Here is an 18,761-nt window from a genome sequence, read left to right as displayed (position 1 = left end):
TACTGTGAAAAATCTTTCTGTAAAAAAAAACATCTTCAACCTCTATAAACGTTTCATCTTTTTTTTTTTTACATAGGCATCACCACTTATCAGGGCCCAAAGGCCACTCGAGGATAAGGGTTAAAGAGTGTACAGTAGTCAATTGGATAATATAGTGGTCGTTAGTAATGGAAATTCGGTAAATTTGTTAACTTAAGTGGAACAGCTCATCAAGAACTTGTTTACGTTGGACTTGAAGACAACCATATTGTAGTCAGCTGGAAAGCAGGCAAACGGAAGACAGTTCCAGTTCCACAGGTGTGCAGTTCTAAGAAAGAAGCTTTGTTCATGGAATCTACGTTTAGGTTTAGGCACAGATAAAGAGTGGGGGAAATTATTGATAATGTTTTCAGCTAGACGAGTGTTTTTTGTGAAAGTTTGGCGAGAAGGGACCATAGATTGAAGCTCAGTCGAGCTTCCCACCACACGTCAGCCGCAGCCAGCCATTTCTCGCCTTTGCTTTACGCGTCTATTTTTCCCGACGCTGACTTTATTTTCTGCCCGAGCACGTGATGCATTTTTTTCCTTTTTTTCCCCTTCCTCTTCTCGCGCTCACTTTCTAATTTGCATATGCGCGATATTCTGCTGCTGCTAATCTCTTCGCATGTTGGTCAACCTTTGCTGCTGTTGATAATTTCCACGCACTCAATGGCACTGCTAAACAGACAACGAGAAATATAATACAGAAGGTTCTTATCGAAATTTCCCCTGAATTAAAGAAACAAAAATAAAAAAATCTGTATGGTGTACGTACCGTGAGGTGGGGGCGGGGGGGGGATATTGCATTCTTAAAATCACATAAGTTGATCAAGTAGTTTTTTTTGTTTTGTTTTTTTAAGAAAATCATTTTTAAGCGAATTCAAGTTTTTGCAATGCCCCTCCCCATGTTAAGAATGGCTTTCTAAAATCTCAAGTTTGAATTATTTTGAGTTATCTTTTTTGACGTGTTAATTGTTACTTAATAATTCAATTTACTAGTATTTTCTCTCTCTCTCTCTCTCTCTCTCTCTCTCTCTCTCTCTCTCTCTCTCTCTCTCTCCCCTTCACTCCCTGAACCCTAATCTAAAAAAAATCTTTTCACGTATTGTCACACTAAATTACACACACACACACACACACACCATTTTGTTTGCTTTCAAATAATAATAGAAAAAAAAAACTTATCACTTCCTGTCTCTCCTTCCTTTCTCCCTTTTCTTCATGTTTGTACAAAACGGGCGACATCGACTACGACACCCATTAACCTCCACCCAAACTCACTACGGACGCCCCTCGTGTGTACACAAGACACGAAAATTCCAGAAATTCTGATGCGTGGAAAGAACGAAATAGAACACGGGTACTTTTTTTTTTTTTTGTATTATCTTGTTTAACGTTTGATCTGGTTGGCAGAATGGAATGGCACTCTGAAGAGCGCATAATTCCACCAATACTCATCAGCTCTTTTCAATTCAATTGTAGCGTTGAATCAGACCTTTCAGTGTTTGTTAATATACAATGGATCGATTTTTTTAATGTCATTTTAAGCAAAAAAAAAAAATTATGTAGTTAATTATCATGTCGAAAATAGTAATATAACCAAAAATTACGAAAATCATTGAGTAGAAAGTTATTTCTAATTAAAAGTACAATTATCAATTCTGATCTAAATTCCCGATTCGTATAAGATTTTTCCAGTTCCCGATTCCGATTCCAATTAATAATCCCAACACTAATAACTCAGAATAGCATTTCTTCTCGTTCTACTCGTTCATGGCTAATAGAACGAGAATAATCTACCTCCAGCAGATTAAGTAAATTCTGAGCAGTTTCCCAGATTCCATATAAAGATTTATTCATTCAATTCAATCATTACGTTTCTAAGTCTTCTCAAAATGAGAATAATAGGCCACATTATGGAAAAAAAAAAAAAAAATTATCAATCCATCATCTCAAAACGTAACCATCTAAAATTTCTTATCGAGTTCGCACTATCGGCCTAACTTCAACCCCTGTTCCATCGTGGGAATATTGCATCTCTGTGCCTGTTTTACAATTGTTTTAGTGAAATGTGCTCCGAACTCACAGCACTTGTACAACGTAAATACCACCGATTACAGGGTGGAACGATAAAATAGAAAACAACACTAGATTTATTTTAAAACTTTTATTGAAAAAATCAAATAAAATAACTTGATTATGTAGTAGAGTTGACATCTATTCGATGTAGTCGCCTTCAGCCTCAATCACCGCTTCTATACAGGTCCGGAACTGGGAGCATGCCTTTTCCACAAGTGTCGGCAGGAGTTCAGCGAGTACTAGGCAGATGGCAGCGATCAGGCTGGCTTTGGTGTTGTAGGAGGTCATGTTGGTGATGTTCTCGGCATATAACCAAGCAAAGTAGTCCAGCAGGTTCAGGTTGAGGGAGAAGGGGGGGGCAGTGAGAAAGTGTACAAAGTCGTAGCACTCCTTCTGGAGCCAATCCTGGGTTTGTTTGGACTTGTGGGCCAGTGCTGAGTCCTGCTACCAAACCCAAGGTCTGCCAGCGGCCACTTCATTGCACCAGGGGATCACCATACTCTTCAGCACATCCAGGTATATTTTGGTGTTGACTTTCAGGCCGACTTTGAAGATGTGAGGTGGCATGATGTGGCCCTCACTTGAAACAACACCTAAGATCATAACCGTGACTGGAAACTGTTTTCATCACCCTGGGCACGTTCCTGTTATTCGTGGCAATCCAGTGATGCATTTTGAGGGCGCTGGCAATGGTGCTGTTGTCATAACTTGGATCGGTAAAGAGCATGAGTTGTACAGCAGCTCATCTCCGATCTTGCTTGTTCAACATTGTGTCACTTACCGACATGATAGAAGGCTCCTATCGCGCTTGTGATTTGTACACAATTGGCAAACTAGTAGATGGTCTGCAACAAAAAAAGAAAACCGGCTTTCATCAAACGGAAATGGAATCATGTCTTTTCTAGTGCAACAATTTTATCGTTCCACTCTGTAATATACAAACTTCCTCCAACTATGAATATTTTCCAAATAGATACAATGTTTCTTTTGATAAACAACAAATGAAAATTAAAATGGACAACATATTCATAGTCGACAGCAAATTCAGTTGCTGATAGTAAATGCATAAACTTAGACCAGAGGTGTTCAATCAGGGGTAATTTAACCCTAAAGGGTAAAAAATTATATAGCTACGGGAGGTGGGGGTAAGTAATTGAAGTAGCTGATAATTTAAAAATAATTATTTCTTCTCGGATTGTATTACGTTTCTTAGGCATGTCACAAATTAACTTCATAATTTTCTTTTTAGAAAAACGTTTGATTTTCTTTATTTTTTGAGAGACGAATATATAAAACTATTTTTATACAAAACATAAAGTCCCAAACAATAAAATAGTTGTTTTTTTTTTTTTTGTTTTTTTTGTTTTTTAACCTTCTTGTTTTTCTGTCACTTTATGATGGCTATGATTTTTTTATGGGAGTAATGGGTAAATGGAAAAATACATAAATCAATGATAAAGAAAAAGTTAAGAATGGCTGACTTAGACATTCTTTAAATTTTTACCATTAAATTGGATTTAAATACTGCATTTTTTAATATCTTTGGTTTAACGTCTGTTTTAAAGATCAACTTCCAAATCAATGCGTCTCTGGCCAGTTAATTCTTCTTTTTATCAAGTACATCCTTGTCAGTTCATCTTGTATTTTCCTTGGATTCCATTGCCAACTATCTAGTGTTACAAGATCGGGCTGTCTGAAGATATTGGCTAGCTGACTTTAAATGCGCAACATTGATGTTATTCTTTTGTTCCTTTCCCTCTGCAAAACTCAATCATGTTCTGCAAAGCTAAAAAAACAAGCATAATTTTTAGTACCCTGACAAAAGAGGGATTGGACCTAGTAATTCAGTGAATTACTAGGTCCAATCCCAATTCACTCCTGTTTGTCCCATTGTTTGTTTCTACTTTTCTCAATAACCATGCCTTGGAGGTTTTTTTTTTTTTTTTTTTCTTTTAAATTTTGCACAAACATTAGTCATGGTGGAAGTAAATTTTTTGGCAGGACGGATTTTTCAGGCTAACTCTGCCCCCCCCCTCAGGAGGGGTGGCATTATAGGAGTGAAATTACCCCCAAATCGTTCATCCGTTTCCACTTTTCTCAATAACCACACCTTGGATTTTTTTTTTTTTTTTTTTTTTTTTTTTTTAATTTTGCACAAACTTTAGTCATGGTGAAAGTAAATTTTTCACTTGAGGAGGGGAACCCCACATGTTCGACTTGTTCTCCACAAAACAAACTAAACTCCATGGATGAAATATTTGAAGCTATACAGAACTTTAAGCATAAAACCTTTTTTTTTTTTTTTTTTTTTTTTTTTTTCAAAATTACCGAATAGGATTGATATGCCGTAAAACAAAACAAAAAATGAATCAATATTTCAAAATGCAAACAACTTTAAACACAACTTTTCCCAAATTTACTGGGTTTGGCATTAAATAACTTAAAAAGGGTTGATATGCCGTCAAATAAAACAACCAAACAAAACCCCTGCCAACTAACCTTATTACCTCAACTGTTCTACATCTACGAACCTAAGCACATTCATCCATTCTTTTAATGTGACTAATCCGGAAAAGTCTTCTGTCCTGTTTGATTTGTTAGCTTAAATGCTATTTGGGTTTGACTTTTAAAATCCACCAAACCTTATGTTATATGTTAGATATATATTTGTCGATATATTACTAGTATTGATCAGAATATTGTTCTCAGCTTCAATGTCATTTGTGCAACGTTTCGCTTGGATCAGCCTTCGACCGTCCTCAGGCATGTTGGATAACAACAAATTGCAGACTCCCAAATGCTACTAACATCCTGGCTTGGTCTGCTCAGTAATTTTTCTATTTTTAGCATATGTGCTGACTCCTTGAGTCGCCTGATTCCCCACCTTGCATCCCTGTCAGTTATTTTGACCTCGTTCGACAAAGGGAAATATGTTCCTTTTTCTTTCCATATGTAATCAGTAGGGCTAGGACAAGAGCATATTCTTTTCATTGTTTTGATTCTCGAGTGTGTAGCCATAATATACACATATGTAGTGTGATATATATCTTATATGCTTTTGTATAGAGTGATGTGGTTCTCGGTTGATTAACGGTCTAACTGTGTTGGATATATACTCGAGAGTCAAAACAATAAAGAAGAACATGCTGTTGTCATAGCCCTAGTGATCAGCTAGTCCCGACTTTTCAACCTCTCCCCATGTCGTAGCTTTACGGTGTTCTTCTAGCCTTACTTTTAGGTGGCGGCCAAAAGACAATCGGATCGAAATGTTGCACAAATAACACTCAAGATGAGAAAAATAGTCCAATCAATACAAATAATATAAACTATTAGCCCTTATCTAAAAAAAAAAAAGAACTTTAATATATTTGCAATTCTGAATTTTTTAGATGAGACATGAATGCTTGTGTTATGTTGATTAATTGGACTATTATTCTCATCCCGAAAAATTGAGTCATAGGAAAACTTTTAAAAAATATCTTAGTGATCCCTAAAGATTGGACCTTATTTATGATCAAGGATGGAATTCTGCTGCCATATCTGGGCAGGAGCTGCTAAAAACAGCCTATCCTGCCTTGACAGAGTACAAAATAGACTTCGTGGCTTAGTGGGGATGCCCTTTTCTCTACCTTGCAACCTCTCTCCCACAGAAGAGACGTTGCGAGCCTATCCTTGTTTTATCGTTATTTCCATGGCAGGTGCTCGTCTGAACTCCAATCTCTGGTCCCCCCTCGCCAATCTTTCACGAAAAACACCCGTCTAGCTGAATCCACTGTGAAAAATTTTCCCCCACTCTTTATCTGTGCCTAAATCAAAACGTGGATTCTATGAACAAAAGTTCCTTCTTAGAACTGCATGCCTGTGGAACTTGGATGTGTTCCAAGTTCAACATTAACAAATTCCTAATGAACCGCCCTCTTAAGTAAACACTTCATCAAATCTCCACACTAAAGTAATGTACTTGCAATAACCCTTATCCCTGAGTGGCTTCCGGGCCTTGATAAGTGGTGACCACTGTGTAAAAAAAAAAATGATCTACGCACCCATCCTCAAACCCACGGTTCGAATTCTTGTAATGCAGAGCTAACCCTCTTTTTCCTTAGTTAATGTGTTAATGTGTTAATAACACCCAAGATGAGAATAATCAACATAACACAAGAATTTAATATATCTGTCGAGTCTTTTGATAATTCTTGTATTTTCTCTTTTTCAGTGATCTGAGCAATAATGCACTTGTTGCTTTGAAACAAGGAGATTTTAGTGATTTACCGATGCTTCTAAAACTGTAAGTAAACGGTTTTTATTTATTTTTTTAGTTTTTTGTTTTCAGATTTCATTCAAGGAGTTTCTTTTGCCAATAATTGTTGCAAGATACTGAATTATGTTGCTGAACAAGTGACTTGGCCTGAACTCCACACATTTTAAGAAATTGTGATTCATCATATTTTATAAAGGCCCAGATCTGGCTCTTTATCTCTCTATCTATAAATATAAAATCGAAAAATGTATGTATGTGTGTTCACTTTTTCTGTATATCTACAAAAGGCTTCTTTCAGAGAAGCGGTCGCTCGCTTAACAACTTTTTAAAACTTTTTATATCACATATAAATCGTAATATTTCACAGTTAACAACGAAGCTCGCCTGTCTATTTAATTTGCTCGCTTTCGGGAAGATAAATATTCAATATTTGTCGCTCGCCGCATGTGGGTTAGTCTTTTTCCTATAATATTTTCGGGGGGGGGGAGCGTTCAGCAGTAAATGAATACTATCCCACAGTCAAAACTTGACCTCATTTAAAATGGGCACCTGCTAAATCCAACTAATTAAATAAATTCAAACGTGTTTCCGTTAACATCTCGCGGTGGGTTAATGGTTAACTTCGCACGTTTTTGTTTTTTACACTTTAATTTACAACTTTGCCTCAACGGTTCGGGTTCGATCCTCATACTTACTTTTTTTATTTTTAACCCCCACCCCACACACACACCTCCAAACACCCGGGCAACGCCGGGTACCCCTCGCTAGTATATCTATAAAAGTGAAATTGTGTGTGTGTTTGTGTGTATGTGTGCATTTTCCTACCTACCTACTTTGTCAATTTTCGGTCTACATACTCGAGATTTAACATAAGGGGTACTGAAATTTGGGAAAATCTTTTAATCGGTTTTCGAAAAGAAATTTGGCTGTCAAGGGGTCAAAGTTCAACGATTTCAGCTTTGAAAACTCTAAGACCCTCTCCCCCCTCCCCAACCAATTTTGGGTTTGAACACTTGAAATTTTAAATGTAGGTTCCTTGGACATGGATCAAACTTTTTAATTTGATTTGAGCCCCAAAAAAATGTTAAAGGGACAAAATTGGAGTCAAAGTTTTTTTTTAAAAATGATCTTTGCCGTCTCTACCAATTTACTTAGCCAATTTTTGGTCTAAACATTTGAAATCTTACATAAAGTGTATTCAGACATAGGGCAAGCTTTTTAATCGGTTTTTGGCCGAAAATTTGGCTATCAAAGTTCAAAAGATTTGACCTTTGCGGTCTCTAGCAAACTGTTCAGCCAATTTTGGGTCTAAACATTTGAAATTTTACATAAAGGGTATTCAGATATGCAGCAAGCTTTTAAATTGGTTTTGGCCGAAAATTTGGCTGCCATGCTTGAAAGAGTTGACCTTTGCAGACTCTACCAAACTCCTCCACCAATTTTAGATGTTGTTTACTTAGACATGAGTCAAACTTTTTAATATATATATATATATATATATATGTGTGTGTGTGTGTATGTATGTATATATATATATATATATATATATATATAAGTTATGAACAGTACATAGGGCCCAAGCAAAGCTGGGTTGAACTGCTAGTATTTTATAACGGTCCAACTCTGGCACTTTATATTTTATAAAAACCCAGCTGGGGCTTTTCTAAAATTATAGCCATTTTCTAACACCCCTAAAATTTGAGCCATTTTCTAGGGATTATCCAGAGCCTATTTTTGGCAATTTTTTACAGCCATAAAATATTTCAATCATAGTCATTTGTTTTTCTAGTTTTGCATTTGAATTAAAAAATATCTGATATTTCCCCAAAACCTCTGGCCTTGATGGAGGGGAGAGTAAAACTTGCTGCTATGGTTTCAAATGATCTGAAATAATAGTAAGGGGAGACTTGATTCCAAATATTTCTTATGTTATATCTCCCTTCTTTGGTTTTCATACATAAAGTAAATTTCAGTGTATAAGAATTATTTGATAGTGGAGATATTCATAATCGTACTCTATTTTCAAAAGAGGGGAGATATAACATATGAGAAATATTTGGAATCAAGTCTCCTCTTGCTGTTATTTCAGATCATCTAAAACCATAGCAAGTTTAGTCTCCCCTCTATCAAGGCCAAAGGTTTTGGGGGAAATATATGTGGGCGCTATTTTATAATAGTTCACTGTGCAGAGGAAAACAACTCTCTATTACTAAGAGATTTGTTCATTTTTTTCATCTCATAATTTAAGAGGTCCTGGATATGACCTTTGTTTTTTTTTGTTTTTTTTTTGTTTTTTTTTACAGTGATCACCACTTATCAAGGCCCGGAAGCCACTCAGGGTTAAGGGTTATTGCAAGTACATTACGTTAGTGTGGAGATTTGATGAAGTGTTTACTTAAGGGGGCGGTTCATTAGGAATTTGTTAACATTGGACTTGAAGACATCCAAGTTGTAGTCCGGTGGGAAGCAGGCAGACGGAACAGAGTTCCACAGGCGTGCAGTTCTAAGAAAGAAGCTTTGTTCATGGAATCCGCGTTTTGATTTAGGCACAGATAAAGAGTGGGGGAAATTTTTCACAGTAGATTCAGCTAGATGGGTGTTTTTCGTGAAAGATTGGCGAGGGGGGACCAGAGATTGGAGTTCAGACGAGCACCTGCCATGGAAATAACGATAAAACAAGGATAGGCTCGCAACGTCTCTTCTGTGGGAGAGAGGTTGCAGGGTAGAGAAACTTAAACTATATCTGATGGTGAGACCCCAGTTTGCGGGCTTTGGGGAGTGTGGAGCCACTCTTTAATTGCCATTGCTCCCAGGTCCACTCTGACCTGGAGTGGTAGTAACTGTTAGGGTTCCAGCTATGGGTTAAATAGAATCCGACTTTAAAAAAAAAACAAAACAAATATACTCAAAATCACTGGATTCGGCATTAAATAACCTGAAAAGAGTTGATATGCCGTAAAACACAAACAAACAAACAAACATAATTTAGGAGGCACGATGCAACGATATTTTTTTATTAAATAAAAACATTAAAAAAAAAAAAAGCTGCGACGGTTTTTTTTTTTTTTTAATGTAACAAAGTTGATAGCAATAAGAATACAAAATGTAGTCTGTATGCGACTATTAAGAGAAAACCAACGATATTTTCATTAGATGGAAACATTTAAAAAAGAAGCTGCGGCAACTTTTTTTGTTTTAATTAAAAAGTAAATGTTATGGTGAGGTTTTTAAAAAAATCAGTCTTTAACCTTAAAAAATACAAAAGAATGAAACTCTTTAATAAAAAACAAGTATGAAACTTTAGTACGTGTACAGTTTAATCAAGAAATAAAAATGAAAACATCGAACAAAGGTTATATTGTACGTATCCGTTTTGAACTGAAGATCTCAAAAAAAAAATTTCACTTAATTTGATCGAGTAGTTTTTTTTTTTTTTTTTTTTTACAGCGGAAAAACACGTTTTTATGAGAGCGCGTTGAAGGCAGACCTCTTGTTTTTTTTTTTGTTGTTGTTGTTGTTTTTTATTTTTGTTTGGGGTTTATAAACGCCACGGGTAGATAACTCTATGTAAAGCGCCGACACTCCCTCCCCATTTTTAATACTAGCTTTTCTTCCTAAAAATCGAACCTTTTGCTCGGTATCATAGCAAATTGTTTTTTCGCTGTAAAACAAAAACTACTTGATGAAACTAAGTGAAATTTTTTTTAAGAGAACTTCGTTCCATAACAGATACATACAATTTAAACTTCATTCCATAACAGATACATACAATTTAAACTTCATTCCATAACAGATACATACAATTTAAACTTTTTTCGATATTTTCATTTTTTAATGTCTTGATTAAACTGTACAAGTACGGAAACTTTAAAGCTGCGTTTCTACAACTATCGTCGCATTTTCATTTTTTTGTAATGTTACAAACTAGTGTTGGTGTTATTGATATAAGTTCTGACATAGTAAAAAAAAAAAATGTTGCCGCAGCTTTAAAAGTTTCATCTTAGTAAAAGAGTTGTCTCCCTCGGCACAGTGAACTATAATATTGTAAAACAGCACCTGTGTGTGTGGTTATGGTTTCATATATATACTAGAAGTACCCGTCGTTGACTGGGTTCAAAAAGAGCCTTCAAAAAGTGGACTCTTGATTTACATAACAATATAAATAACTTTTAAATTCTTTTAAACTGATATTTATTTTCTACATACTTTTTTTTATCTTATATTCCCTTTCGTCCAATAGATGTACTATATAGTGAATAATTATATATATATATATATATATATATATATATATATAATGTTACACACATAGTCATCCACATACATACAGTACTGTTTCGCTGTATCACAACTTATCGAGTAGACTTGCACCTTTTCCTAGCCGGAGATTGAACCTACAACCATGACGTTGATAGCCGGCAGTTCTACCCAGGGGATCGGTGCTCGCAAATGACCTCATATTTATTCCAAATAAACGAAAAGATGAATAACGCCTTGGAATTTTGAATACAGACCTTTTGTAATATATATATATGACAAAAAAAAAAATATATAAAATAAAAATTTCAAGATGTTGTTGATCTTACCGTTTATTTGGAATGAGCACACACGCACACATATATCTATATTATCAGAAGTACCCGTTGTTGACTGGGTTCAAAAAGAGCTTTTAAAGAATGGAATCTGATTTACATAACAGTATAAATAACTTTTAAATTCTTTTAAACTGATATTTATTTTCTACATACTCTTTGCATCTTATATTCCCTTTCTTCTTAGAGACGCACAGGATGACAGACAGAGGTTGAGCTTTGTTACATTATCATATAGATGAACAGACACACAAGCAGACCCGACATTGTTGGATCATCTTGGTGGGGGTGGGAAGCAATTATTCAAACAAAAATGGGGGGGGGCAGTAGTGTGAATCTTTATTGACACAAACGTATGAGCACTAATTAACATTTATAAATGACTCCCATGGGGCCTCAACTCCATTGGTAGGAAGTGATGTAACCTGTAAACCCCACCCCATTCCCATGATGGGTTATCATGGCAATGTTAAACGGTGTGAGCATGCATAGGGTTCCCAGTTATGTGACCCCTTGGAGCCCCGCCCCCATTGGTGGGAGTGAGCAGCATAACCCATCGAAACTTCCCCTTCTTTCTGGTGGGTTATCCTGCGAAATTTGGTACCTTTACATGAAACGGTGTGAACATGCATAGGGTTCCTCCTTACAAATGATCTCTCCCCCTCCCTCCCCGGGGCCCCACTTTATCATACCCATTTCAGATCCTTGTCACCTCTTCTATCATTGTATGTGGTCAGTTTAATATAATAGAAAACCATATAGGAGCCTATTCGTGTACAGACGCAAAGATGTTGAGCTCTATATATATTAGTGATGTGATGATTCCAATATTTTTCCCGATCCTGATACAATTACCGATTCCGATTCTTTGTAGATCTCTTTACATTGAAATATAGAATTGTTATTTTTCTCAATTACCGTCAAAACACATGTTAAATGTGCATATATTTTCTCAAACGTAAAAATACTCTCGTATGGGGGTAATCTTTCAATATTGGCTTTACTGGTAGTTTAAAAATCAATAATTATTTTATCATTACTATCAGCGGCGGAAGATTTTGCTTTAAACAAAATCAAATAAAAAAAGACAATTAAAAGAATCGATTTTGACATCAGAAAAAAGACACCAATTGTTCCGATTCCAATACTGATTCCGATACCCATAAAATTTCTGATTTTTCCGATTCCGATTAATCGTTCCAACACTTATATATATATATATATATATATATATATATATATATATATATATATATATATATATGTGTGTGTGTGTGTTTGCAATATATAATTTGTGTACATACAGTGAAATCTGTTTCTAGGTCTGGCTTCAGGGGAGATAAAAATATTTTCCTGCATAAATATCTGCTTATTTAGGATGGCCGCGTAAGGAAGGCAAAGTTGTTTGCGAAGAAAACCGATGATAATTCCGGTCGTGTTTGGTGCCGAACTCAACCACATTTCTTTTGCACTCTTTCACAATGAACTAAGTAACATGTGACGCTTCCGGCATTTGTGCAGCCAACAAAACATGTGCTACTGTTTCGACTTTGTCTGGCATCCATTATCCAAATCTCATTTTCTGATTCCAAACCAGTGGATACTAATTTAATCAGATAAAAGTGTGAAAATATTCAACAGTGTGAATAGAGAGAGTAAGCATTCATTTGTTTTGTTTACTTTTTTTTTTTTAGATGAGGATTATTTGTTTCGTATTATAAGGAATGTGGATGTTGAAGTGAAAGAGAAATAAGGGGGAACCTCTTTAGGCCATGTACTTTCAAAGTTAAATGCTTCTCATCAGAAGAGGAGAAAAATCAGCATTATACAAGAGTAACGGCAAAGAAGACAACACCTAATGTAACTTTAATTATTATCTCTTATCTTATCACACACACACACACACACATATATATTTTATCTATATTCAGATAACCATTTTACATGGTCATTACACAGACATAACAATGTTGTGGTCAGTCAGTTATGAATAATGACCTCATCAGGTGATACACATTCCTTCTTCTGAATGGTTCATTCGGTCAGTTACTTTCTGGACATATCTCTTTCTCTCTCTCTCTCTCTCTCTCTCTCTCTCTATATATATATATATATATATATATATATATATAATGAAGCTGAATGTCTGTGTGTGTGTGTCTGGTCACGAATAGGCTCCTACTATTTTAAAAAACTGATTACATATAATGATAGAAAATGTATCGAGACACAGGAATGGGTATGATGTTTGATCTGGCATAATAATGATTCATTAAAATTGTGGAGTCTGCGTTCGCGCCTGGTCCACAAAGTATGGAAATAAAAAATTTAAAAATTAAAAAAAAAAACGTTTACAAGTGTTTTTGATATAGATGTACATAAGAATACTTTGATAAGTGTGTTTTAACTTAAATAGGGATGGTATAATAAAATTGTGGTGTCTGCGTTCGCGCCTGGCCTCCATAGAATGGAAATAGGCACACACTTTAATAAAGACTTTTCATATCTATCTGCGTAAGTAACTTTGATAATTATGTTTCAGTTTAAAGAAATATGGTATAATAAAATTATGGGGTGTTCGTTCGCACCTGACCTCCATAGAATGGAAATATGTCACAAAGTTTAACAAGGTTTTTTAATATAAATCAACAGAATATTGTGATAAGTGTTTCAGTGTGAACAGGTCTGGTATAATAAATTATGGAGTTTATCTATTTTATTTTTACTTCCATCATATTTTGCTTTGGTTTTGATACCCCCAAATTCAACCCAAATTTACAACCCGTCCTTTTCATAACCTATCATATTTTCATAAATCAGAGTCCATCAAAAAATGAGCTTATTTTATATCTGCAGTACAATGGGCATTGTTTTCTTTTAATAGTATTAATACATTGACTAGTACATTAAAATAAACTCTGCTCTTTAGATTCCAAGTCTAATTCCCTCTAAAAAAAAATATATATATATACACACACACACTCCTATAAATTCGTTTTTTTTTTATTTGTGTATTGATATTCATAGTAACAAACCGTTTTTTTTTTTGTTTTTTTTTTTTATATTTGTTATCTGTGAGTTGAATTGCATTCATCTGCAAAAGTTCTAGCTAATTTGCATATTCTTTTAAACATGTATTCTGATTAATTCCTTATTAGTTTTTTTAGTTTTCTTATAGGATGATCATCTTTAGTTAACTATTACGTGTAATTATATTCAGGCAGATATTCTACATGATTTATACTTGCGTACTATTTGTGTAAAAAGATTAGAGTAAACACAAACCTCTTTCTTTATACATTTATGTGTGCATATATATATGTTTAAAAAATTTTGCTTACAAACTCCTGTCAGTTTTTGGTCTACAGATATGAAACTTAATATATAGGGTATTCAAACTGATGTAAAACTTTACATTTAGGTTTTAGCCGGGGAAAGTCAAGGCAAAGGTGAAAATTAAAGAAATGAAATTTGCCAGGTGAAGGTCAAACGATGGCATTATGAATATACATGTGTAACATAATAGCTATTTGTTCATGTTTTAATTTTTAGCCTTGCAGCAAACATGTCTTCATAGCTCAGGCATTAACGTCAAAAGAAAAATTAAATCGTAAGCTAAACATTTTGGTTTCGATTCTTGGTGGTGGCGCACGAGTCTTTTTTTTTCTTTTTTTTTTTTTTCATTTTTTTTTTTTTTTTTAAATCATTATTATATATTGGGTCCAATATAATACAATAATAAATATGAATCTTCATTAATCAAAATATCATATTTAAGCATATTTTATAACCGGGCTATGCCAGGCGGCCTGCTAGTATATATATCGCTTAATACTTAATCCGCTATATATATATTTAATCATTTAAAGGCCTGCCACGCATCATTATGTATTATGTAAACATTATAACTTGTGCTCGTATTACGTGGGTTTTTTTTTTCTCTGAAATAAAAACCTCTAACCCCCACTACTAATGTTCCAAACCTTTTCCGCTCTCCAATCATTTTAGTTATTCCTTTCTTCCTTTAACACTGTAGGTTCCCCCCTCGTCTTTGCTTGGGTGTTAACAGCAATGGCATCATGCAGTGGAAACCGGGTAACCATTGTCCAATGCTCAAGGCGTTTCATATCCTGCTCTCCAATCTTAAACTCCTTACTCTCCCTTCCTCTCTTGATAGGCTTAGCCTTACTCTTCATTCGCGCACGCACTCTCTTCATAAACAGGATAATTTTTCAAATCTATAAAATAACGAATTACTAGTTTTACAAAATATATTGAGATTTTACTTTTTTCATTTCCTTTTTTCTTTCCTTTTTCTTTCCTTTTTCCTTTTTCTTTCCTTTTTTCTTTCCTTTTTCCTTTTTCTTTCCTTTTTTCTTTCCTTTTTCCTTTTTCTTTTTTCTTTCCTTTTTCCTTTTTCTTTTTTCTTTTCTTTTTCTTTCCTTTTTTCTTTTCTTTTTCTTTCCTTTTTTCTTTTCATTTTCTTTCCTTTTTTCTTTTCATTTTCTTTCCTTTTTTCTTTTCTTTTTCTTTCCTTTTTTTCTTTTCTTTTACTTTCCTTTTTTCTTTTCTTTCACTTTCCTTTTTTCTTTCCTTTATTTTCCTTCGTTTTGAGAATTTTTTATTTTGATTTTATTTTCATTGTTTTCTTTTTCATTTCAGGCATTTCTTTTTTATTTTTACTTCTATTTTATGATAGTTTTTTTTTCTTTTTCTACATTTTAAGCATTTCTTTTTCTTTGTTTTTTCATGGTTTTCTTTTTTATTTTGATCAATTTTTAATTGCCCCTCCCCCTATTCCTATCCTATTATTGTTATTATTGTTATTATTATTATTATTATTATTATTATTAATAATAATAATAATATTATTATTCGTTTTTAGGATTTTAAAAAATTTATTTCATTTTTTCCTTTTCTTTCTTTTGGACATTGATTTTTGTTATTTTTCCATTCTTTTTTCTCCGTTTTATTTTTCATAATTTCGAAAATTTTTGTTTTCAATTTTCGATAATTAACAAAAAAGGGCATAACGACTTTTCATTTATTTTTCAACTTTTTCTTTGTTTCGGACAATTTGCTATCTCTTAATTTCGATAATTATTTTTTATTAAAAAAATATCGAAATTAAGAGATTAATAAAATTTCTATTTTTTTTTTCATTTTTGTTTTCATTCATTCTTTATTTCTTTTTTCTCCTTTTCTCTATTTTATCGTTTCCTTGTTTTTGCTTGTTTGTTTGTTTTTATTTATTTTTTGTTTTTTTTTTCACTTTAATTTATCTTCATTTATTAGATCTATTTTTCGAAATTTCCTTTTTTTTTAATTAATTTTTTTATAATTTTTTTTCTTGGTTCATTTCTATTTACATTTTAAACTTTTATTTTATATTTCTTTTTTTTTTTTTTTGTTTTTTGTTTTTTTTTTTTTTTTTCTTCTTATTTTTCATTTCACCGAAAATTAAGTGAAAAAAAAGTAACATTTTCATTTGATCATATTATCAATTTTCTTTCATTTCTCCAATATTTTCATTCATTTTTTTTTTACATTAAAAAAATAAATACAAAAGCAAAAACGGTTCCATTCGCCTTAATTTTCTTTCTTTTTTTTTTTTTTTTAAATATTTTTCTTTTCTACGCTTTATTTTTATTTTTACTTTTTAATATTCTTTCTTTGTAGTTTGGAGTGAACTCCAGGAGTTCCTTCTGCTCCAATGCCTCCCCTTTCGTGCTTTTAAATTAATAACGCCCTCTCGCCATCATTTTCTTTTTTTTCATCCGTTTATTTATCTGGAAGATGGCTTTCCTGTGTGAAGCTCTCTCTCTCTCCTCCAACTGAATACCTCCTTCTTTCTTTCCCTTCATATGTTACACTTGTGTTTTCATTTTGTAATTAATCTATATCATATTATTTTCTTAGACTGTCTGTCCGTTCCACTTTTACTCAGAAATATATTGAACCGATCGGACTGAAATTTTATATAGACCTTTGTTAAAGGTGCAGTGGACTAAGTAATATGGTATCCCTTCTTTGCACAGATAGGGATTAATATGGATAAGTCACCACAATACTAGATTTACTCTAAACTTTTTCCCTGAAACTACTGACTTGATTTCACTGAAATTTTGTATGGACTTTTGTTATGATAAGGTGCAGGGAAGTAAGTATTATGGTATCCGCTTGATGCACAATTAGGGATTAGTAGGTATTAGTATTTAATGTAAAAATGAGCACAAATTTTAACCATAGTCAACTATCAATTTGGCATCAAGCACTCATAAGTCAACAGGTTATAACTCTTGCTCATTTTTAACCCCATATTTTGAAAAGCTTCTAGGTCTGACCTTTACTCCTGATCTGAAATGGAACACGTATATCAAATCCATTGCCAAGGTCGCTGGAAAAATGGTGGGATCATTCTACCGTTCCAGTAGATATCTCACTGCTGATGCAATTCTCTGCCTGTATAAGACACAAGTACTTCCAAGGATGGAGTACTGTTGCCACATTTGGGGAGGAACTGCTAGAAGCACCTTATGCTACTTTGACAAAGTTCAAAATAGACTTTGTAGCTTAGTGGGGGATGCCCTTTTCTTTTCCTTGCAATCTTTTTCCCACAGAAGAGACATTGAAAACCTTTCTCTGCTTTACCGTTATTTTCATGGCAAGTGCTCATCTGAACTCCAATCTATAGCCCCCCCCCCACCAAACTTTTATGAAAAACACTCGTCTAGTTGAAACCACTATTAATAATTTCCCTCACTCTTTATCTGTGCCTAAACCTAAACGTAAATTCCATCAACAAAGTTTCTTTCTTAGAACTGCACGCCTGTTGAACACTGTTCCATTTTCCTGCTTTCCAGTTGACTACAAGTGAACAAGTTCTTGATGAACCGACTCCTTAAGTAATCCAGTTTATCAATTTTTATTTTTTTTTTTTATTACATTTTCACCCCAAACAAGGTACGTTGCCATTTTGATGTAGGGGGCTACTATCAGGGACATAAGCTACAGGGGTACTATGTAGGGAGTTGGGGAGCAAGATGTCTGTTCACATTACACTTGAACTTCTACATGTCAATACAGTTGGGGGAAACAGGGACCCGGAAGGGAATTCCAAAGTCTAGCAGTTCTGGGGAAGAAACTACTGGAGTAGAAGGCTCTCTTACATCTAATGATCTCCACTGTGAAGGGGTGGGATTTAGCTTCTTGTCGGGGGTACTTATGTCGAAGGGGTACAAGTGCTTGTAGTTCGTCAGAGCATTCACCGTTAAAGTACTTGTAGAACAGGCAGAGGGATGCAACATTTTGTCGAGGGGACAGAGGCTGAAGCTTAGATGACAGTTGAGGGCCTATTAGGTTGGCAACTCTTTCTTTAACCTTGTCTAGGAGTGAGAAACTAGTTGTAGATGCACCAGCCCAAATATGACAGCAATACTCCATATATGGGCGAATTGTGGCCTTATAGAGGTACAGGATATTTTGGGGCGTTAGTAGCTTTCTAGCACGGTAGAGAGAACCTATCTTCTTCGCAGCGGTCCTGGCAATACTCTCAATGTGATTGTTCCAACTCCTGTTTCCTGTGAACGTTAAGCTGAGGAGTTTAAAAGATGTACTTTCAGATAAAGAGTCATTGACTATTGCTATTGGTGGTAGAGAAGGTTTCTTGTATATATTGAAGGAAATCAGTTTAGTCTTGGCAGCATTGAATGTGACCATCCATTTTTGTCCCCATTCCACTACAGATCGGAAGTCATCCTCTAGTGTTTCTGCCATTTCTTTAGATATGTGTTCATTTGTTTTCCTGTCATGTC

The 18,761-nt window shown here is 34.3% G+C and overlaps 1 protein-coding gene across 1 annotated transcript in view; it reads left to right on the top strand.

Moving 5' to 3' along the window:
* The window catches only part of LOC145266976 (uncharacterized), a 260,300-nt gene that overhangs the window by 142,005 nt on the left and 99,534 nt on the right, over positions 1 to 18,761 (top strand). The window contains exon 3 of the mRNA XM_080122815.1: positions 6,311 to 6,382. Within this exon, the coding sequence (XP_079978941.1) occupies positions 6,311 to 6,382 (72 nt within the window). The remainder of the gene's footprint in view (positions 1 to 6,310; positions 6,383 to 18,761) is intronic.

This window comes from Euprymna scolopes, chromosome 42, assembly GCF_053919585.1.
Source record: "Euprymna scolopes isolate OS-2025 chromosome 42, ASM5391958v1, whole genome shotgun sequence".
Taxonomy (NCBI): Eukaryota; Metazoa; Mollusca; class Cephalopoda; order Sepiida; family Sepiolidae; genus Euprymna; species Euprymna scolopes.
This window is presented reverse-complemented; position numbering and strand designations above follow the sequence as displayed.